This window comes from Anser brachyrhynchus, assembly GCF_964034855.1.
Source record: "Anser brachyrhynchus genome assembly, chromosome: 2".
In the NCBI taxonomy this organism is placed as follows: domain Eukaryota; kingdom Metazoa; phylum Chordata; class Aves; order Anseriformes; family Anatidae; genus Anser; species Anser brachyrhynchus.
In genome coordinates this window covers 1,890,590-1,913,936 of record NC_137695.1, presented here as the reverse complement: position 1 = coordinate 1,913,936, position 23,347 = coordinate 1,890,590, and the positions used below count along the sequence as shown (strand labels likewise).

General features: G+C 49.4%; 1 protein-coding gene and 1 long non-coding RNA gene across 2 annotated transcripts in view; one reads left to right on the top strand and one right to left on the bottom strand.

Moving 5' to 3' along the window:
• The first annotated feature begins 972 nt into the window (after positions 1-972).
• PTH1R (parathyroid hormone 1 receptor) overlaps positions 973-23,347 on the top strand; it is a 124,945-nt gene continuing 102,570 nt past the window's right edge. The window contains exons 1-2 of the mRNA XM_080579504.1: positions 973-1,112; positions 1,499-1,888. Coding sequence (XP_080435630.1) covers positions 1,814-1,888 — 75 coding nt within the window. The 5' untranslated portion in view covers positions 973-1,112; positions 1,499-1,813. The remainder of the gene's footprint in view (positions 1,113-1,498; positions 1,889-23,347) is intronic.
• Positions 1,172-3,394, bottom strand: LOC308189471. The gene is made up of 2 exons (XR_013946376.1): positions 2,407-3,394; positions 1,172-2,060 (listed from the first exon to the last, which is right to left on the bottom strand). It is a non-coding gene; the product is annotated as an uncharacterized lncRNA (long non-coding RNA).

Below are 23,347 nucleotides of genomic sequence, written 5' to 3'. Positions count from 1 at the left end.
ACTGTAGAGGGCTTTTTTTTTTTTTTTTTCTGTCTCTCTCTCTCTCTTTTTTCTCTTCGCTCCAAAAAATAAAGAGAAATGCACACAGCTCCACTCTGCGAAAACTTGATGTTTTACCGTCTGCTCTCCGACGCATCTAGCGAGGGTGGTGGTTTTTGGTGGTGGTTTTCTTTTCCCTTCTTTAACTCCGTTCAGCTCCTTCTAAATCACAACCGCCCGGCAGAAATCGCCGCTTCTGCAAGGGAAAAATAATAATAATAATAAAAAAAAAATAAATCCCCACGAGTGGATTTCTAAAGTTGCCCCGGGTGCGCAGAGCCGTGTGTCCGTGCGGGTGCCCGCGTGCAGCATCCCTGCCACGATTTCTGCCCCCTTCCCTCCTCCTTCTCCTCCCACCCCGAAAAAAAGTGATAAGGGGATGGCTGCAGGAGCCTGCTTTCGGTCTTAAACAAATCCCCCAAAAGCTCGCCTTTGGGGGCAGTGGGGGCCGGAATATATTTAATTTTTTAATATTTTTTTTTTTCCTCCTTCGCCAAGGAGTTTATGAATGAAAGCGCCCGGCTGAGCTGGGAGTAACATCCCAGCCCTGAAACTCCAGAGCTGGTGAAATCCAGGGGAAAGGGGGGGCTGAAGGGGGGAACAGCCCTGTCTCCCCCTCCCAGGTCCTCGGGGGGCTCCGCAGGGGCGGGCGGCTGCAGCCCCCCCCATCCCAGCTCCCTCCGAGCACGGGACGAGAACCCGGTGCCCGAGCGGAAAAAAAAAAAAAAAAAAGTAAAAAAAAAAAAAATCAGCAAAGGTTTCTGAACGTTTTCTCGAAGTGAAAAGAGATTTTTATTATTATTATTATTATTTTGCCGCGGGGAAAAAAAAATCTAAAATAAACTGCTTAAAGAGGGGGGGATCTTTCAGCCCGCGCTTTCATGCCGTGCTCAATCGGCTTTTTGAAACTGCAGATCCTTTGAGACAGAGAGGGAGAGAGAAGCGAAAAAATCCCTATTTGTAACTAAAACACCCTGCAACCTGGAAGGCTGGCAGAATAAACCTATTGTGGAGCCGAACCGCGCTGGGATATACAAGCAAAAATCCCCCAGAGTACCACTGTTGGCGAAAAGGTAATTGCTAAGTGAAAATATTTCCAAGTTTTCGCTTTTTTTAACTTTTGACTTTGCGATTTGTTTGCATGCCGAATAGAGCAGAAGAAAAAAAAAAAAAAAAGATCTTTTTTCTTTTTTTTTTTTTTTTCCCAAACCCCTCTGAAACCTACAAGATAAAATTACTGGATCTAAAAATAAAGCCGTGGTTAAAAGCCTCCCCCACCCTCCCGATCTCCCACCCCTTCCACCCCTCTCTCGCCTTCTCCCTCCCTCCCTCCCTCTCCCTGCCTCTCTCTGTGTGTTTGCGTTTGACAAAGAAATTATTTGAACTTCCCACTGCCTCATAAAAAGGAAACAGAATAGCAGTTTTGACATATGGATGTGATTTTTCTGCTCTGAGACAGATGCACACGGAAAACAAACAGCACCAGGGGCTGCAGCTCTGAGTTGCTCCGCTTCACATGGGCTCCTCCGCTGCGTTCAGGGAGCTGCCCAGATCTCCAGCCATGAGAAAGCGAAGCAAAGGACCGGGCTTTCTTGTCATGTGCCTTTCTGGCTAAAACTGTGGAAACAAACAAACAATCAAACAAACACAAATTCTGGAGGGGGGGGGCGGGAGGGAAGGAGAAGGAGAAATCATCCGCAACCGGAGCGCTGGAAGACCTCTCGTCCTCCTACTTCCCCGAGCGAGCTTGGATGCTGGAAGGAGCCTCTTGGATATGGGATCATATCTGGTTTATCACAGCCTGGGTTTGATCCTCTGCTGCTCCGTGCTGAGTTCAGTCTACGCTCTGGTGAGTCCCTCGATCTTTTCCCTTCGCGTTCCGGACGAGCCTTTTGCTGCAGCAGGGCTTCAGGGCTTCAGAAGGGCTTCAGGGCTTCAGAAGGGATTCAGAAGGCAGAGCCCCAGCTCTTGGGGCCGGTGGCTCCTTGCGCTGGCAGACCGCGCGCAGCTGGGCTCAGTGGCTGCACCAGATGGAATTAAAATGTCTGTGCTTCCCGAGGAGTTTGAATCACTTTTAAACCCCTCCGGACAGCAACGCGTGCAGTTTGACAGGGCTCTGGGGAAAGCGTTTGCAGGGATAATTCAAAAGACACCTCCCAGGAAAGGGCAATTTTTCTTTTTCTCTCTCTCCCCCCCCCCCCCCAAGAAAAATTAATTTTAATTTGGTTTTCTTAATCTGCAGATCTGCTTAATCTCAGCAAAACAGTGCCTTCCCCTCCAGGATTACTCCTGGAGAGGACCTCAGAGCACGGGGACTGCAGACAGTTTACACTCAGGAGCATGAAAGTAGTATTAACCCTTTGCTACCTGGCTCTGCTTTCACCTGTTCCTCCACACGCAGAGGCAGAAAACCTTGACAGAGGGAGGCAGAGGTGGCCAGCAGGGCTGCGGGCTGCCCAGACCGCCTTGATGGGGAACGGGATAAGGTCTGCAGACCCCCTTTGCAGCCCCGGGTGGTCACCAGGGTCCTTCTGCAGAAGCGAAGGCAGATGTCACCCAGAATGAGCCACCAGATATTAACTCTTTGCTGGGCACGCAGCTTTGACGTGCGTTTTGCTTGCTTTCTGCATCCCTGGCATCACCGCCACCGCCGCCGTCCCTCAGTGCCTTCTGGTGCAGCAAGTGGCACGATCACCACCTAAAGCGGTGTCTGCTTCCCCCAGGGGATGGAGATGTGCTGGGAAAGGAGTCGGCTGCCCCCGACCCCTGCTCCATCCAGGTCCCCTCTGCCCCTCCAGGGACTGTCACACTGGGCCCGTTCTCCTGGGTTTGGTAGGAACTACCTGGGACCTTGTGCAGGGCTGGCGGGGAGGGATTTCCCCCACGTTTCCAGCATCATGCTGGATGAAAAGACCTCACCAGTAAATGAAAAGAAAGAGCCCCTCAGAAACAACCGCTGTTGCAGTCCATCCCTGTCCTTGGATGCTTGGTCTACCTCCAAGCATAAATAAACCTTTCAAAGAGCAGAGAAAACTGGGGGATGCTGGGGGGAAGAAACTGTGGGTTCACTGAATTTCTAGTGAGAGTTGAGGTTTATCCCATGTTCTTAGCATCCCCGTGCCCATGGCTAGCTCCAGGGCTGCATCCTAACAGGCTCTGTAGGTCCTGTAGCACCTGCTGCCCCCACCCCACAGCCCTGCTGCACCAAACTCCTGTTAGCATCCTTGTCTCTGTTGGTGCCGGTTCTTGAAACAGCCAGATTGGAGCTGGGAAAACTTCAGCATCCAGAAAAGACAGGCAAGCTTTCACAGCCTACCACCAGTCCCATTCCCGCTTTGGTCCCTCTCCCAGTACATCCCAGTACCTCCAGAAGGTGCAGAGGACCAGAGAACCGCGTCTCAGCTGTCTCCTATCTCCCGTGTGTGCTTTATTTTTCACACCCCATCAAAACAGACCTGTTCAGATCCCAGGCTCTGTGCTTTGCTCATGGACGGAGCTGCTGAGAGCACCCCGTGCCCCAGCTCGGGGGGAGCCGGACCTGGGCATCAACCAGGAACGGCTCCACTAGAAACCCCATTAGGTTTAATTAGGCCCAGGCTGACGTGCACCTTTCAGACACTTCCCTTGCTTTGCAAACCTGCCACCGACAGACAAAAAAGTTGCTCAAGTGTTTGAAAAGTTGCCCTGGAAATCCAGGGGCTACGGAGATATCCTGCATCTGCACTTAGGCAGAGCAAGGCGGCCAGACCCATGTCATCCCACCGCACAACTGCTTGCGAGGCAGGGAACAACTTGCAAGGTGCCTAGAGCTTCATTTTTTAAATTTCTTTCCCAAACTAACTTGATTTTTAAGTGAACTTTAAAAACACTCTATGGTATCGAGTGTGTGTTTCAGCACAGTGACGTCTCAGTTGTTGCGCTGGAAGAAGGGCTGTATACACGCTTGATGTTTGCCTGGCAGGTCTGAGTGTTTTATGTGCTGCCACCAATAAAAGCCACCTAACGCATCTCTCCTACAAGCAGCAAGTGAAAAATCAGTGAGGATAGCCACAGAAGGAGAGGGATGCAAGGGCTTAATTTAGAGACAGGCTCCCTGGCAGCTTTGGGCTGGGCTAAAAGCAGTACCAGGTCTTTGCTCCCATGGCAGAGCCAAGCAAAGTCCTGCTTGAGTCAGGAGGATCCCCCCAGACAGAGGCAGAAGCCACGCGGAGCTTCAGGGCATAGCCCAGCTGCCCGAGGCTGGAGGACCCGAGGCAGGAGAGCCGTGGCCCTGACTGCTGGGCTGCTCGCTGCTCGGTCGCTTCGCATCCCCGTGTTGGCAAAGCCCAAATGGGTCACCATACCTCCTAAATCTGAAGCTATCACTCCCGCTGCTCCTTTTGTCAGCAGGCGAGGGTGGCAAGAAAAGCACCGTTTGTGGCAGGAGCGCTGGAGCAGGCGTGGGGAATGGTTTCTTTCATCGTCCGTGCCGGTACATCGCGGGGCAGGAGGCCGGCAGCTGAATCCCTGCCCGGCAGGGTGCAGGCTGCGTGTCCCCGCGTTAACTCTAAGGCATGGGGGGGGGAAATCAGCACACGTTAAAGTGCTGCGGGACTGGGTCCTCTCGGGGTTAGATGTGCCCCTCTCGCCCACCTTTAGCTCTGTGATCTCTCTTTTGGGGAGGAACCACTGATTGTGTACCAGTCGTGGTCCTCTGTGAGCCTGCAGCCACACCAAAACCATAGCGAGACCAGCGTCTGGTCCTGGGCTTTAATGGGGCAGCTGAGAGGTTCGGGGCAGCCGAGGGCTTCAGATGGCTGCTTTGGACCTCTGCTCTCCTCCAGATCCCCTGGAAATCTGGGGAAGTCTCCCTGCCTTTCCCTGGGAATATTCCCAATCGACACCTGCTTAAACAGCAGCGGGGATTAGTTTATCAACGCAGTGCTTTGCACCTCAAACCTTCGTGCTGAGAAAGGAAATTTGGGTTAATTCTTCTATTTTGTCGAAGGGCCAGGGAAGACAGATTAACCCGAGCCAGACAGCCCTGCAGATACGGGCTTGAAAAGATGAGGTGTGCAAAAGGAGCTTTAAAAGTGGGTCCGACATCGGCAGGGCGCGGGAGGAGTTAAGATGTGGGCACCGTGTTTTTATCAGAAAAGCGCTGCCAGAGCTGCTTGCAGGAAAGCCTCCCCACGTCCCACCTCCCAGCCCGTACCCTCATGGTTCGCTCTGCTGATCTGTTCAGTTTTCACTTGGTTTCGTCCTGTGCCAGTCTAAGCCGGGTTATCATTGGCGGAGATGTTCTGCAGAATAATTAAAAATAATAATAATCAAGGCACTGTCCTGCCCAGATCCCGCTGCAGGATTTGGGTTGGAATAACTCAGTTTTAGGATATGGGTAACAGCCTGAGCCAGCTGCAGAGATCTGTACAACCAGAGATACTGGGTGCAGGTGGGGTGTGGAGTGGGGGCAGGAGGCAAGAAGCCTTGCCTTTCCGTGGGGCTGGGGGTGCTGAGCCTTCAGGGGCTGCGCTTGGCCGGCAGGATGGGCTCCAGCCCATCTGACCGCTGCAGTCGGCAGTTCCCCAGTCCTGGCCCCTCCGTCTGGGCAAAGCTGAAGCTTCCCTCTGGTTTTGCAGAGAAGCTGGAGTGCTCCCCTGGAAACTCAGGGGGTGTCAGACAGGGATGGGGAACCCTTTCTTGCAGGCATCACCCAAAACAGGGACAAGCTCAGCCAGGTCATCTTCAGGAGGGTCCCAGCCCTGATTCCCAAGGAAGCTGTGTGGCATTAATCTCCAGCAGGAGGGTCTGGTGTAAAGGAGAAAAACTCTCCTGGTTCGCACTGGTGACGCTCCTGTCACCAAGCAGCCGAGAACCCAGTGCTCAGGGGCAAAGCCGCTGGATTACGGAGGTGCTGATCGATGTTTGATTTATTCCTTGTTGTTCCTCTGATCAGAACCACCTCGCAATGGATCTGGAAAAGGGAAGGATTTGAAGTGGAATAGTTCATAGCTGGAAGGGAAAGATAATCTTATTCTGCCTCAGAATGCAGCCAATAATAAAAAAAATAATAAAAATAAAATAATCCTATATAGGGATCCTGCAAATCCCAACTAGCTGTCTAACTTCATTAAATAAAGGCAGCCTCCGAGTGCAAGGAAACAATGTCTGAAATGTTCTTTTCTCCACACATGCTTGGGAGCGTGCCCATCCCTGCCCTGCGTATTTATGAAAGATACAAATTTTGTTATTGTACTTTAGGATTAGCAGATATCCCTGGATTATAAAAGACTTGACTGCAAAATATAAAGCAAACAAGCCTCTGCGTTGGGGTAATGCAGGGGCTGTGATTTCATCCCATGCAAGCCAAAACTGTTCAGCTGCCCAGTGACGAGTCCGACCTGAGCAGACTGGGCTTGGTGTGCGCGATTGCTGCTTGGAAAGCAACAGGGCAAGTACGTGCACAGAGGGTCAAGGCTGGAGGAAATGAAACCCGAGGTGCGCCTTTTAGGTCCAGGCAGTTGTTGTTTGGTTTCTGACCTCCTCGAAATAGCCCCGAAGCGGTGCTTAGGGATCAGCAGGATTATCCCGGCGAGGGCGGTGCGTCTGCAGTCCCAGCCAGAGGTACCCTGCTCCAGACAGCCCCGGCAGGGACAGCTGCTGCCCCCGCCACCACCGAGCAGTCCTTGTGCACCCAGGTCCCTGGGCCAAATGATGCTGAGATCGCTGCCACGACAGCACGAGCCATCCCATAGCTCTGCATCCATCAGCTCCTTTCTTGGCCGCACCGATGTAGGACTTGGTCTGGGTGCAAGGTGCAAGCTGAAGGCTTTTCCTCCGTGGGGATGTGCTTGGGAACGTGCTGCTCAGCCCCCCGAGGAAAGGCAGCTGAAATCAGTCCCTGCTTTGCAGTTATTTGGGGCACAGACACGCACTTATCATGCTTTGGTTTCTCAGGAGTCAGACTAAAAGCAAAAAAAAATTTATCTAACTCATATCCTGGCCAAAAATAAAAGTCGGGATCCTCCCCACTGGCCCATGAGCAGAGAATAGAAAGCAAAGGGTTTTCTGCTTGGAAAGAGGCTAAAGTCGTGATTTTTTTTTTTTTATATATAGATTTTTAGGGTAAACTGACCAGTGAGTGGAATTGACCACGCTGAATGCCCTAAATCCCAGCTATAGGTTGCCGGCTTCCAACAGCATGGGGTGAGGTGGTAAAGCCCCTCTAGTGACATTGAAAGATAGAAGAGGTGACATCCTGCTCCCCGGGACGGTGGCAGAGCTCGCACTGGCTTCTGGCCCCAGCTGATCCCTGCAGTGGCTGCATTTGCCTCATGCCTAACAAAGAGGTGGAGGGAAGAGCAGATCCAGATCCTTCCCAGAAAGTGCTCCGTGTCATCCTCATCCTCATCCCACACCGCTGCAAGAGGGCGATGAAGCCCAGCACGTATTTGTGTGCCCACCAGCCTGCCCTGCTCTCTGGCCTTTTGGGCTCTCATCCCTCCCATCCCCTTTGCCCCTAGCTGAAACGAAGACCTCAACAGGATCAGCCTGCATTAAAGATAAGGTACTTTGCCCCAACACATTCCTCTGTCTCCCTCTGTACCCACGTGGATGTTTTAACATCATGTGAATTTCTCACCCGATAACACCTTGAGCTTCGGCTGGTCTTGCAGGAACCAGTGTCATCAAGGTGATCTTTGTGCTGCACCTTCCACAGGGCTGTCCCAGCAGTGAAAAAATCACTCCTGGAGCTGAAATACAGCCAGCAGAATACCTGACTGGGTCTGATCCTGAGCTCTCTTGTCATGTGTCATGGGAAAAAAAACACACAAATTCATTCGTGCTGTGCCTGGCTTGACACTAATACTGATATTTCCAACGGGGCCAGGCTGACCCTTGCCAGTGGGTAGAGGTGCTCTGTGTTTTATGGTTCTCTTTTCCCTACGGAGACCCAGCTTGGCTTGACTTCCAGAAACTTAATATTCAAGAATGGAAAATTTTGGATGGATGGCACCCTCTTATCAGGCCGTACTTTGATCCTTCCATTACATAAATCCCCCTGACAGCAGTCAGGCGATGGTTCAGTTGTTGAAATCTTCTGTAAGGCTGGCCTGTCTTTCTGCCTACACATATTTCCCTTTATCCAGCAAGGCAGAAAGCAGACTTCTCTGCCCCTTTTCCCTCTCACCCCTCCAGAGTCCCTGGCTCAAGGCATTTCAGCAAGGCAGGGACTGTGCTATCGCTGGGCGAGAGCTAAATATTTCAAGTATTGTAGCTGGGGTGGGGTGAAGTCAAGGGAAGGAATTAATTTCTCCTCTCCTGCTGGGGCAGCCCTATATTTCTGAGGACAGGCAGGCTGGAGGGGACCCAGGGGACAGGGAGCAGGGAGGCGTTTGCCTGGTGCTGTGACACACACCAAGTAACCCAATAAATCTGCTCGGAAAGGTGCGGTCCCACCTACCTGCAACTCTGCCTCCTTCTCCATGAGATGGTTGAACTGAGCTGGCACAAAAATTAAACCGGGATGGAAGAAAAAAGGAAATAAATGTAGGAGGAGGTTTGTTGCTGGGTCAGTGAATGGAGTCTGCACAGCAAAGGTTTGGATGAGCTCCTGGTACACGCAAGGGAGAGGTCAGGGCACACAGGTGGGGAGCAGAAGGGAGAAGGGGGAGTAGAGGAGAGCAGCGATGTGAGCAGCTTCACCCTGACACCACGTGTGTAACCATCCTGCTCTGGTGCAGAGCCCATTGCATCCTCCATCTGGCAGACCCACAGTACATCCCAGGGCTGCCACGAGCCCTGTTGTACCTGCTGCTCCTCGGCAATTCATGCACACCCAGCGAGGTGAGCCACACTCAGTGTAGGCTCCATCCCACCTCTGTCCCCTACCAGACCGTTGAATCACGAGCACAGTTCTGGGCAGAGTTTTCACCTGAGCAGATGAGCTCTCCTCCAGGTAATGGTCCCAAGTGATGGCTCAGGGTAGCACAGGTCAGGGGGACCAGAAGTGACAACATTCTCTTTTTTTTGGGAAAAATGATTTTAGGCTCGGAGACATGAGGTGTGTTGTGCTGCTCAGCTTCGCGGGCAGAGGAGGTGGCCTGGTGCAGCACGGCCGCCCTGCCCTAGCCCACCTCCCTGACCCAGCCGACGTGCAGAACAAATGAGCCTTCAAAGTCCACAGCAGTTTGGTCTCTTCGAGGCTTTCCACCGTAACGACCTCGAGTATTAGCCGTCCATCAGATAAGGGCAGCTCATCGAGGGGAGACCTGGCCTCCTGAAGAAACCCCGGAGATAGGTGTCTGGGTATAGGAGTTGCTGTCTCAGCACCTAGGGCAGGCTGGTTATCTCGCTTTTCACATGGCTGCCCTGCTGTTAATCAGGGTTCCTCGATGTTATCTTTACTTCAGCCTCCCTTCCCCTCTCTCCAGGCACTTCAGCGTATTTATTTGCTTGGTCTTGTCACATGGAGAGCAAGAAGCAGCCTCAGTCGTGTCTGTATCGGCAGTTTGAAAGTCACTGGGTGTCCTGAGAAAACCTTCACTGAACTTTGGCTTGGGACCTACATGTTGTTGTTTTTTTGCTTTGTTTTTATTTATTTATTTATTTATTTTCCTTTTCTGTATTTTTTAACAGGAAAGTGAATGGTTTGCAAAACTTAGCTTATGTTTGCCAAGGGCTAAGGTACAAAGGAGATGGCAGGGACCTAGCATCCTTGGACTTGTAGTGGAAGACAAATGATCAATTAACTGAGGTCCAGTGGGGTCTTTGGGGACGCTGTTTAGGACCATTAGTAAGTCATTTAATCCTCATCTCATTGCCTTCTTCATTCACCTGCTTTATACACCTTGGGCACTCAAGGAAGCGCAGCACCCTGGGGCCCATCCTGCATGCTAAGCCAAGGAACGGTGGCAGTAGCAGAGGTGCAGGGGGACATTTCCTAATTCAGGTTAGGAAGAAGGTTTTCAGAAGCCGGGGACAACTTCGCCTTGCTCTGCCCAGGAATTCTGGGACTGATGGACCTGGGAGCATGGTTTGAACCCGTCCTTGTTCACCTTTTCCTATTCCATGCTTTTCCCCTTCCACATCTCCCCACCATGACTGCACGCTGCTCTGTCATTTCTGTCGCTGTCTTTGACCTCTTAAGAGGCAATGCAGGAAAGAAAACCAATTGTTTGACCAACCTAGCAGGCACACAGGACTGCTGATCCTGTGGATCAAAACACTTTAGGAAATGCCCAACCTCCTCCAGGAACAAATCACCAGTAGCCTTTTTGGTTTTCCAAAAGTGCAAATCGAATTTCAAAACTCGGTGGGCTGATTTCCAGGAACTTTGCGTGCTATTTCCATCTACCCCAATTTTATTGTCTAAACCTCTGCCGTATTTCAATGTTACCTTGACTTTCTTTTTGACTGCTGCATCCCAAACCACTTCTCCTCTCAGACACTGAGCAGTTGGAGTTAAAATAGCTTTGAGACAATGGCTATGGCGAGTGTTTGCAAGGAAATGACCTGTTTCTCCTGGCCGCACTCAACGAGTAAGATCAATAAAGCAACATTATGCAGCGTATCCATTTCATGGTTTGCAATCTCCCTCAGCTCAGTAAAATACAGGAAATTTCTTTTTAAAACGAAAGTGGGAGAGAGCTTGTAAGAGGCTGAACTGCTAAGAGGTGACCAATGCATACAACTTCAAAACCTTGTGTTGTTGGCTTGTCAAGAGCCATCAGCTTATGAGGGCTTTGTGCCTTTCAGAGTTTGCATCTCCAAGGCTTTCTCTGAGCCTGTGCTTTCTTCCAGTGCTCTTGAGGTTATGCTAAATGAATTGTTTGCTCAGAAATGACCTCTTCAGTAAGGAGATGAGACCAGGAGTTGCGACTTAGCTCTCCCATTTAATCTCTGTATGCTTTCAGGCATTTCTTGTTCTGTATATGCAGTAAAAGGACAGAGGATTTGTGGGGAGTGCGGGTAGAGTCTGTGCATTTGGAAATATGGTTTATTGTTATTATTCTTCCCAGAGAAAAATAGAGAGAGAGAGATGGTTCTGTAAGCAAGAGGTAGAAAAGATTTCCCAGTCTAAATACCCATGCTCACTAAAACATAGCCTGTAGGTATTCAGAGGGTCTGATGCACTATATCTAATGCAGACATGGCTTGTTTTCACTTGCGCTAAATTATCAGGGCTGTGGGTGATGCAGAAGCATTTACCCAAGCTAGCCACTGGATGGAACAAAGCAGGATGCGGTTGGTTTCCTTTGCCTGGCTTTAGATTTCAGCGACGTGTACTCATACATCTCCAAGACACCCCACATCCTCAAGGACCCACTCAGCCACAGAGCATCCCGCCTCAGAGCATCTGTGAGACTGCACCCCAAAGATGCTGGGTGGGCCAGGAGGTCTCATTTCCTCAGCTGGTGGAGACGTGGGGTCTGGTGCAAAACTGTTATGTGTGCACATACGTGCGAGTGGGTGTGGGGGTGCAACTGCATGGCTCTGACTCATGCTGCAGCTTTGTTAAGCAGTCTTGGAGCATGCCATCATATGATCCCACTGCAGAGCACCAGCTTCATCCCTAATTCATTTCCCACCATGCCTGGTGTTTCTCTGTCAGCCTTTCACCACCACAATGAAGTGTGTTTGTTGTTTTTTTGCTTCATTCCTGGGATCAGATTTTCTCTGCGATTTGCCTTAACCTCATCACAGAAACCACAAAGCTCAAGGGGCCAGAGCCTTCTGCTGGCATAAATCAGTGGTGTTCCTGTAGAGTGCCGAAGGACCAAGAGAGTCTCATCTGATGCCAATCAGTGTCGCTGCAGGGAAATAGGAAGGGAGCCAGAGGGTGAATCGGAGGAGCCCAGCCAGCACATGCTGGTACCTCCTGACCCTGGGTTGCCTCTGGACGGGAAGGGACAGGATCCTGCAAGCCGAGAGATCTGGGTCGGATGACAAGCCCCCACTTTCCACATGCTTCTCCAAACCATGCTAAGCCATGCTTCAGTAGCTTCTTTTGTGGCTGGCTGCCTTGTGCAATGAATGCCTTTTTGAAAGCGTTTAAACATGAGCAATTTGGGGGATATCTCGAAGGGAGGGAGCGTCATTTTTGTTTCTGGCTCTGGTGGCGGTAGGGAAGGATGATAGGCACGCTGGCAGGCTGGATTTATTTCAAACAACAGGATGGGGCTGAATTCAGTGGTTGATTTGGGTCATTTCTAAAAAGACGCCAAATCGCGATGTCTGAATCTAGGAGATTTGAGCAAATTTGTCATCAGTGTTTCAAGCAGACTGTACAATAGATGATTGCTTTTTCTTCTCTCCTAACTCACTTTTAATACTGATTTTGTCCTAGCATTCCTTAGTGTCATTGACAGCCTCAGTGCGGTCAACAAATTGAACTTAAGGTGCCTTTTGTGTGTATTTTGTAGGGCTGTAAATGGGAAATTAGGCCATTCAAAGTCACAGCTAATGTGCACTCCTAATTTACTCTGTCATCAGCAAAAGATGACTCAGGTTTCTGCAGGAGCGGGGGAAGGGGAGAGTGCTTCTGCTGGTGAAAATGGAACAGCATCAATCCTCGCCTTTCCCCCTGATGAGGATCCGGCCCTGGTTCTGTGCCAACAAGTCTGCACGCAAAGAGGATCTCCATAGGGGTCGGTGCGGGCATGTGCTGGGCTGACCTGACTCAGCACTACCCGGGGTGATAAGGACTCTCAGTTACCCAGATAAGCAGAATGATGGCTGAGCCAAGGGGTCAACTGACTGCCAGCCCACGAGCAGCGCTGGGTGGAGGAGAAGTGTGAGGTGAAGCAGGAGCAGACAGCCCAGCCCTCACACCCTGCCCAGGTGGATCCCTGCATCCTTTTGTTCAGCAGTTTTCCTGTTTCTGCTGACATGGAGGTGAATCAACACCCCTCCTGTGATTGCAATGCAGCCAAATTTGCATGATAGCACATCAGTGGAGTTGCTGGGTGAGAGCCCATAGGGTGTGCACAGAGACCTAGCAAACTTGGGCATCCAGCTCCCTTCCCAAACTAGTTCCTAGTTCCTATATACTCTGCCGGCAGTACCAGCCTTGTTATCAACACTACTGGTCCACCAAATGAACTCAGTACACGTTGTCTCACTGTTGTGACAGTAGCCTTTGCTTCTATTCTGGGTTTCCTTGCTCAGCACTTTCCCCTTTGCCATTTGGCAACACTGTTGTTCCTTACCCTACTGCTGGCCCTAAGCCCCCAGCTGCCAAAATGGACATCTAAAATCAAATGGCAGAATAACTACATTAGGAAGTATTTCTTTAGGGTTCAGAGTTAACACCTTGTAGAGAACAGACAAGGCAAAGACATAGTTTGTGCCTCCAAAGGTATCAGGTCAGGAAGCCCATGTTTCCCAAGAAGCCCTCAGGACAATGCAAAGCAGGAGGAATTGGGAAGAGAGGGTTATCTGATCCACTAAAACCCCAGCATTAGCATCTCTTCTTCCAGCCACGGTGCTGCAGTGCTGGGAAGACACTGCTGCAGGGTTGGCAGCCACTGGAACAGGTCCCACACCTCCTGCAAATCACCTGGAAACTGATGGTGCCCGAGGAGGCAACGCTGACAACCCTGGCTACAAGAAGGATATTTTTAGTGGAGACAGGACATGAGATAACAGGAGATACGACCACTTTGCAGGAAGGCCCAGGGCTTTTGCTTAAAGCCTTGGGTTGATATTTGAACCCTGGAGCAGGGCAGCAGGCAGAGTGATACGTCCTGTCCCAGGGGCTGACAATGCATTTGATAGGGCAAGAGGCTCTTTCTGAACCAGCCAAGGGAGAGGAGGCAGTCAGGACCAAGGCTGCTCCTCCAGCCCAGGGAAAAGGCCAGACAAGAGGGGATAGACAAGACTTTGGCACTTTTCAGAGAAATTCCCAGCTGATGGGGCTTTGCCTTCACTAGTAAGCAAAAATAGGCAGGCCAGGGCTGAAGTGCTGCCCTTCAGTCATCCGTGCTGTTTCACTGCCAGCATGCTCCCTTGCATATATATATATATACAAATGTAATATATATATTACATTATATATATATATATAACATATTTCAGGTGTGCCATGGTCTGTAAGAAGTGCTTTGGATGAGATCACGCTGCTTTGGGAAAATTATATAGTCGCCATATGGATATGAACATAGTCAAAGGGGACAGAGAATGGGACCCAGTGGGTTTATTTCCTCATGCAGGACTAGCTGATGAGTGTGGCCCCATGGGCAGCGGTCCCACGCTGCAGCAGGTCCCAATCCACGGGTGCACAGCTCAGTCCCTGCTACAGCCACATCCGAGGCATCCACAACCCTGAAACGGGCTTTGTTGGGACTGCAGCTGCCAGCTCCTGGAGCACGGGGATGCCTTTATCCCTGCAGGAAAATGCACAGACACCCCTTGCAACGTCCTCCAGGGTTTATTTGGCCTCAGGTCCACTTGCAGTGGGTTGCAGCCTGCGCTTCTCGCTCTGGGGACCAGTCCTCCTACCACCAAAGCTTTTCTCCCCACTGTTCTCCCCCCACACCTCCAAGACCATGGCTGCCCCTGGCTCCAGGTGAGCACCACCTCGAGCCCTCCAGCGTCCCTCCTCTGGGCTCCCTCCCCGTCCCAGCCGAAGGGGAGAGCAGAAGGAAGGGAGGATGCCGGAGCTGACCGGCTGGAGCGAGGAGGACGTCATGCCCCAGAGCAGCCTGCACCGCACTGAGGGCTTAATGTGCCGTAATCACAGAGCTGGCCTTGTTGTAACTGCACCCCGGCTCGCACGGCTCCCGGCGCCGCTGGCAGCTCCCGCGCTCCCTGCCCGCGGTTGCCACGGGGTGGGATTTTTTTGGAACGGATCCCCCCGTCCCTGAGCAAAGGGAGAAGGGGTCTGCAGGGAGGAGGAGAGAGCGTGAGGAGCGGGGTGGTGTTCTGCCTCGGCCACAGACGGTGCCGGCCCTATCGGGTGGTGAATCGGGACATTAATCAGTATTATGGGGATTGGGACGGGGTCAGATACCTGTGGTTTGAGGCGTGCTGGCAGGGCTCAGCATCGCCGGAGTCATAATACCACACACTGCTCATGAAAGAGCAGTGCTGCGACGTTCCAGGAGGCATGGTGCCGGGAGGGACGGGGATGGGCAAGGGCTGATGGGGGCGGGAGGGGAAAGGTGAAGGGAAGAGGGAAAAAAAATAGGAAGAAAAAGAAAGAGACAGAGAAAGAAAATGAAAGAAAGGGAGAAAGGGAGAGAGAGAAAGGGAGAGAGAGAGAGAGAGAAAGAAAGAAAGAAAAGAAAAAGAAAGAAAGAAAGAAAGAAAGAAAGAAAGAAAGAAAGAAAGAAAGAAAGAAAGAAAGAAAGAAAGAAAGAAAGAAAGAAAGAAAGAAAGAAGGAAAGAAGGAAAGAAGGAAAGAAAGAAAGAAAGAAAGAAAGAAAGAAAAGAAAGAAAGAAAGAAAGAAAGAAAGAAAGAAAGAAAGAAAGAAAGAAAGAAAAAAGAAAGAGAGAGAGAAAGAGAGAGAGAGAGAGAGAAAGAAAGAAAGAAAGAAAGAAAGAAAGAAAGAAAGAAAGAAAGAAAGAAAGAAAGAAAGAAAGAAAGAAAGAAAGAAAGAAAAAGAAAGAAAGAAAGACAGACAGACCGACCCTCTCCGTGGGTTTTGTGGTCCCTTTGCCTGCATGCGTGCAAGCAGAGAGGGCTGCCTGCTTTATAACCTGCCTGTCGATCCTTTGCCTTTCCTTTTTCCACCCTCTGTGCACGAAGCTTGCTGCACATCCCTTCCCACAAGCGCTGGCAAGAAATTAGGGGTATGAGAGCCTGCAAAGTGGAAGGCAGGGAAAGCAGGGCCCTACGGCTGGGCAGGGAGCTTGGGAGATAAATCAATGAGATTCCTGTTCCTGGGAAGGTGAGGGCAGAGAAGACAAGGCCCTTTCATTGTTCCCGTGAGCGAGGCTGCTTTGCTTCCCCAGGAGGGGGCTGTGTGAAAGGGGCACCCTGCTGCCTCTGCCTTTCAGGTGCTAAAAAGTCCTCAGGGAGCTGTCAGGGGTTAAGGGTCGGGTCCTTTGCAGAGCTTTCCATGCTGGTTTCTCCCCGTGCATGACAGGACACCGCAGGTGAGCTCACGGGATGGGAGAAGATCTTTTGCTATGGAAGTCGTGCAGTGATGAGGGACGAGCCAAAGTGCGACTGCATCTGGGGACTGCCCTCAGAGAAGCATGTTGTGGTCCCCTGCTGCCGAGTTCTCACCCTCCCACCCCTGATAATGCAAAAGAGGAGAGCCCCTGTAGGAGGTTTGGCCCAGACATCTCCAGCTCAGGCCATCCCAGGGTGGGAAATGGGCCAGAACACCACGCTGAAAACGCACAGGGGTGGGGAAGTAGAGAGTGTAAGGAGAAAGGGGTCTGTGCTTGCAACCACCACCTAAGCATGCTCTGAGGTATTTGTGGGGATGTTTTGGCTACGCAAAGGTGTGTCTGTCTCTCTGCTGTCTGGAGAGAGGCAAGAGTCCCTACTGCAAGCATGGGGCAACTGAGCATGCTGCTGCCAGGCTTGACTGGAATTAAGATGAGATGGATCTCAACTATTGGAGGCCAATTCTCCGTCTCCAAGGGAGGGAAGGAGTCCAGATTTCCTCTGTAGGAGGCAACGATCCAGCAAGAAGAGAGGTGCTCCACCACACACCTGAAGGGGAGCAGATAAGTCACCATGACATGGCTGATTCCTGTCCTACGGTTGGGAGAGCCCAGAGGGTGAGCTCATGATCCTGTGGATATCTACAGCGAGGCGAGCTGAATCCCTGGGTAGGAGAGAGGCAGAACAGCCCTCAGGAGACCCCGCATCCATCTGCCAGACACCAGCAGTGTTGACTGACACAAGCTACTTCTGCCTGTGGTCCAGGAGGTCCAAACAGGAGGTCAGGCAGCTCTACCAAGGCAAAGTCCAAGCCTGTTGGCTCAGCGCTGCATCCTTCTAAAAGCAAACTTTCCTCTTTTTTTTTGTGTTATTTTTTGTTGTTGTTGTTGTTGTTCATTACCTATTTCTGTTCTTGTAGTTTTATTGTTGCATCTCTTGACCAGGGTGGGCTCTAGGCCATACTCCCTTTTTCTAAGACAATAATTTTATTGTGTTTGTGGAGTCGTGGTTAGAGACATCAGCAGGATGTTCTCAAAAGCTTCCTGGTTTCCATGAGCGCTGCATGCTCTGAATTTATGTTTCTGCTCGATGCCAACAATTGGCCTCGTAAGTCTTTTCCCCTCTACCATGCAGAAAAATGCTCTTCAGACTCTGCGGTGCAATGCTCATCTCTTGCTACTCATAATGAAAGAGAGCTGCAGGTAGCAGCCGGTGCTGCTGTGAAGGGATACCTTGCTTTAGGAACCCATTTGAATATTATAGGTGCGCAATATTTTCAAAATTCACGAGATTTTCAAAATGGGAAAGTTTTATATTTCTTTTCCCATTACTCCTCTTATTCTTGCACTCCAGAGATAATCGTCTCCAGCTTCTCTTTGCTGCCATGCAGGGTAAATGCTTGCTTTCATTTTAAGTGCAAGCTGTGCCCACCAACACATGACTCTAGAAGTTCAGGCTCAAAGAAAACCAGATTTAAAAAAAACATCAGATAAAGCAGTGAGAACTTGCAGTCCTGTTACACAGCTAGCCACCCAATGGTTTTGAAGGATAGGGGTTTATAAGTAAGAAAATACTATTATCTTCTTCCCACGTGTCCTTCAGTAAGTCATCCTCTGCAAGGAGATGACAAAGTAGGCCTCTAAAGAGCTTGGGGGGTTACCAAAAGGGAAAGCTCTTTTGCTGGTTTTTACTCTCATCATCTGGCCAGTCCCTGTGTGGTGGAGAAAAGCGTCAGGGCAAAATAAAAGAAAATAAAAATTTGGATTTTCACTCCTCTGGGGATTACTGCTGTTTGCTTTGTTTGTACATGAGCAGGTGTTCTGCAAATGCCTCAAAAGAAAATTGGTTTAATTTGTTGAGTGTCTTGGGATGATCTCTTCTTTTTGTTGCATTTGTGGTTTTCAGAGCTGGGAGATCTTGAAGCTGAAGTTTGCATGTTTTGATTTGGGAAATGCCCCTTGGCAGAGAGCAAAACCCTGCATTCTGGAAATGATTTTTTTTATTTTTATTTTTTAAGAGTACTGAATATGAGTAAAAGATGGCAGTCACAGTAAGAGCCCCAGAACTACAAGCGGTTGCTGGGGAATGCACAGACAGTCGTGCACTAAGCAGGCACAGGTATTGCACGTAGCTGTGTGAGCATCTCCCAGGGTGGTAGCTGGGAAGCTGCTTTCTCCTCTTAGTATTCCTGCTTCCTCTTGGTAGTGTTTATCTAGAGGTCCCAAGGGTGTCTGAGATACCTGCCCAGGGCAGGTAGATGTGGCATAAGACCAGCAGAAAGCCAAGGAGTGGCAGCTGGAGGCCAAGTGAGCTACTGTAGGACATCAGTATGAGCTCAACACCTTGTTGTATGCAATTAAACGGCCTCTGGCAAGGCACAGTTTGGGATTTTCCTCTCTGTGGTCAGTGGAACAAGACAGAGGCCTGGAAAGGGTGCATCCCTCCTCACAAGCAGAGTCTGTCTTTCTCTGTTGACTAAGCTGGAGGGGCTCACTCTAGGACAGCTCAGGTACGTGTGGTGGATTTTGGCCTGTGTGAATAGACTGTAGCAAGTTCTGGACAGTTCCCATTCCCAGTCTAAACCTGAAGCTGCTGCAGTAGTGCAAGCAGCAGTTCCTAATAAAAATCCCACCAAGACTGCAGTGAGGCTGAGAATTTTCATCCTTGATTTCTGTCCAGAATACCAAGCTCCGAATCAAACTCTGTCTTTTAAATTGAATTTTAAAATATGGTTTTGTTGAGGGGGAAAAAAAAAAAAGGCCAGAAAAACAACCATTTGTCTGATTGTAAATAAACCTACTAATTCCAAAGACCAGAAGGAAAACATCCGCTTGAGCAGGGACTTCTGAGGAAATCATGGCAAGTCCTTGTCCTTGTCATCTTACTGCATTTTCATGTAATGCTGAAGAATGCCTGAAACTATGAATTGTTACCCTCTTCTGAAATATCTGGAATACAAATAGTACCTGCTGTCTCAGGCTCTACCTCCTTTGTTTTGAGTCTGTACTCCCCAGCTTCACTGGCAGCCATGGATGCTCATGAGAGGTTTGCAAAAGGCAGCTAAAACCCTGTCTACAATTACAAAAGTCTACCATTAACAGACAGTTTTGATACAGGGTCCACATCTGGCCTCTGCTGAACCACAGCCCAGCTGGTGGGATTAATCTCATTTTATCTAGATTTTTACAACATGTTGTTGTTTCTTCTATAGCCAGAGGAGAGAGCCAACTAGCACCATCAGAAACCTCTTCTCATCCATGAAAGGCAGTTTGTTTCACCTGCTGTTTGTTGCTGCTTTTCTTTGTGGTCTACAGGAAGAGCCTTGAACAGCACACACTAGGCAAGAGACTTAACCTTCAGGTAGTTGAGGATGAAAATGGCTCGGCACCAAAATAACCTGTGTGCTATTTCTGTTTCTTTCAGTCACTCCAGGATGACTTGGAGAAGCTCCTTTTTTTGTTGTTGTTTCTTCTATCCTTTGTCCAACTTGTTCTTTTACGCTTGGCTTTCGAAGCATCGAGGTACTAACTGAAATCTAAGTTATTATCAACAAAACAACTTTACACCCTAATTTCTGGGCCCTGGGCCATAAGTTCCTCAGAGGAGAGATCTGTTTTGCTGTAAGCCTTCATAAAGATAAGCATAATAGTAACAGACTCTTAACTGTGGCCTCAGAAAGTGTTTGTCCTACAAATACTGATGTAAATCTCTAGCCTGTGCCTCCCACAGGAGTCGCTAATACAGATCTATTGGCTTTAGAGTGGTGGCTAGTTCTGCTGTAGGCAAGCAGCCAAAAATAACATCTTCCTGTCCTCTCCCTCCAAAATATATTGTGTGAATCTAGTGTGTCATTTCAGAAGGAGCTTTCCTTTCAGTTATGAAGGCTCTTTAGGGTGACAGGGAGGAAGTATACAGAGATGCATACCTTATCGACAGACTGACTATGCCAGCTCCTGTTCAAAAGTGCTTGAAACCAGCAGAGTAGTTGTGGGGGATTGGAGGGTGAAATGAGGATGGGGGCTTGTGTTTCCCAGTGTCTGCTCACCCATGTAGAGGATGGAGTCTGGCCAGAGAAGCTTTCTGCTTTCTTGCTGTCTCCACTGCAAATCAACGTTGGGAGGGGTGAAAAGAATCACAGTTAATGGATTTGAGAGGTCATTACAACAGGAACTGTGCACAACAGCTTTGTGGTTTCAGCAGCCTCCCTGAAATAACTATCTTCCTTCTGCCCCTGCAGCTGAGTGCTTATGGATATTGTTTCAGACTCCTGGTCAGCTGAGCGGGATAGGCTGGGTTTGTGTAGTCTGATGTGTTTTCTCCAAAACTGTCTCCTGTCTCTTCCATTTGTCATGAAAATGTCTATGGAACTTTTGAATTTTTAGGAAAGGTAGCCTATGGTAACCTTTGAGTAAAATATCCCTCCCTCCCAGTATCTAGTATATATATATGTGTGTATATATATATATATATTTCCTTGCCAACATACGTTTCACCTAGGCAGCAATGAAAAAGGATTCAAATCTGAGCTTAAAAGTGGATAAGAGTACCATTAATATATGACATTGATAACCTCTTTGGGAAATGATAGACACTGTGATGCTTTGGGACATAAGCCAGTCTCCTCTGCACAAAATGTTAGCCAAAATAAAGGCCAAGAAGAAGTTTCTTCCAATGGAAGGTTATTTAATAGCTGTATATTACAAAATTTCTTCTGCCTTTATCTAAAGCAGGTGGCTTTTGCCAGAATCAAAGGCAAAATGTTAGAGAGTATCACAAGGGTAGATCAAGGATATCATAACCAAGAATAGTTTTACAGCTCCTTCAGGCAGAGGCCAGAGACCTGCCAACTCCCAGGCAACAAAGCAGAGCGTTTAATGTGATGTAGTCATGAGGGTTCAAAGGCTCCAGCAAATTCTCAAAGTCTTTAAAGTAGAAAAAATGCTTTGCCTACAGGAGAAAGAGTCAAAGGCTAGTCCACTCCACTGACACACTGAACTCATGAGCTCAGGATTGCTGTTCCATGAGAAACTCTTGTCCAGCTACACCTTCAGTCCTCGCAAGTCTTTTGTGCCTCCATATCCTGCAGCAATGAATCCCGTGAATTAACTGCACGTCACGTGAGGAGCATCTCATAGCTGCCAAGAAGTAACTTTTGCTATGTCCCACGTTGTCACTCCACAGTGGTTGCAACCAAGCACTGCCAAGTGCTGTTAAATATCATCCTTCTGCCTCCCTGCAAATACCCAGTGGACTTCTGAGAGCTTCTCAAGCCATGAGGATGTGCTTTGCCTGGGACTGCTTACCAAGGACCTGTCAGCACAGCCCCAATCAAGTTGTTTAGTATGTACTAGAAGATTGGTGACTCATAGGTTAGGCATCTGCCATAAACAACCCTTTGGTTCATTGTTTCTCTGCAGTCTCGTCTCTCTTAGATAACAGAGTCCATGAATAATGTTTTCTCATACATTGGCTGGAGGAGACTTTGTCCCACTCCAGCAGGTAATGACTCGTTGCCTCTTCTTGGCTGGGTTTCCAAAGGCCCATGAAGTGCCATAAAGTTACTGCAGCAGCCCTGAGGTCAGTGGGTTTCTTGTTCACCGTCTGCATCTTCCAGACTAGGTACGGCACATCTATGTCTTGGAGAAACCCCTCCAGTACCTGAATGACACCCCACACTCTCCCTCAGAACAAGGCAAGAACGCGGCGAGGCATGTCCTAGGCACCAAAGACTCAAAACCACTGGTCCTACACCTTTTAGGCTGCCTGCCTTGACTCAAGGTTGAAATTGATCCCTTCTTTCTGAATGCTCCATATCCTCCATCCTGGATATGGGAGAAATCTTTCAATTTGGCTGCAGGCATAATAATAACAGCATTCTTTGGTAGCCATAAAACTCAGAGCAAGTGCAAAGGTCATCCATGGAGACACCCGGCTCTGTCCCGAGGTGGTCCAACAGCAACCAAGACCTCATGATCCATGAGGCTGAGGAGAGAAGACGTCTAGTCTGGATAAGATCAAGGGGACACATGATTACAGCCTTCAATACATAAAAGGCTTCTTCACAGTGATAGGAAGAGAAAAAATGCTCCTCATGTCCCTCAGGGATAGGAGGTAATGACCTTAGACTACAGCAAAGAAAATCTTGTTAAATGTCAGATTTCTAACACAGGATAGTAGGACAGGGGAGCAGAGGGCCTCATAAAGGGAGAGACGGTCGCTGAGACTTTCTCAAATAGCTCAAGCACCTCACCAGAGCAGTTACAACAGAGCTCATTCTGCATTAAATTAAGAATGTGGACACGGTCCTTCCCAGCAGACCTATCCTTCTAACACTTCAGAGGTGCCATGATTTTCCCAAAGACCACTTAGCCCACCACCTCCACTTTCTCCTCCATACCCAAGACCTGTTTATTTTTGTCTGCCTTCTTGGCACCCTCACAACAGTGGGTGAATTAAATAAACCTGAGCAGAATATTCAGAAACCCTGAGACAACCCCCTCTGCACGCAGCTGCCTTTCTGGGAAGGAGGGGAGGAAGCAAACAGCATGTCCTAAATGAATCACTGCATTTTTAATGTGCTCCTGGAAGGTTTTTTCCACAGATGATGGTGATGATTTGAGGACAGGATGCACTGACTTGCAGTTTTAATGGCCCAACTCAGAATGGCCATCCTCAGGACAGGAAAGCCCTTCGGCCTGGGAAGAGCTATCTAATGGAGTAAGAAGTTTTTATTTACCCTGGGAAGAGCTATCTAATGGAGTAAGAAGTTGTTATTTACCCGGGTGACTCTTTCTAAGTGTTCCTGTCCGAAAGCAGATAGCTGGGCTGTCAACAAAACCTTCCTTTCTCAAGCAGAACAAAAGCGATTTGCCTCCAGCGAGGACGGGTTTTCTTTGTTATGTAACTGTCAGTGGCCTCCGAGTTTAACTGTGTAATTACATTCTCCACAGTTGGCTTCGGTTCAATGGGTTTCTTATTCACAGCCCCTAGCTGCCAGGCACTTGCACAGCATGCCTATATCTTGAAGACATCCTTCAGCGTCCTGCGTACATCTACGTGCATCGAGGGCGCGATCGGCGCAGCAGACTCCCAAGTATGCCCAGACCCAAGTGCACGGCTTGGCTAAAGGGAGAGGGTTGTTCATGGCAGTGACCACGCTGACAGCTGCTTTGCATCACCGGAGCCCTGCAAAACAGCGAGCGCGGGCCA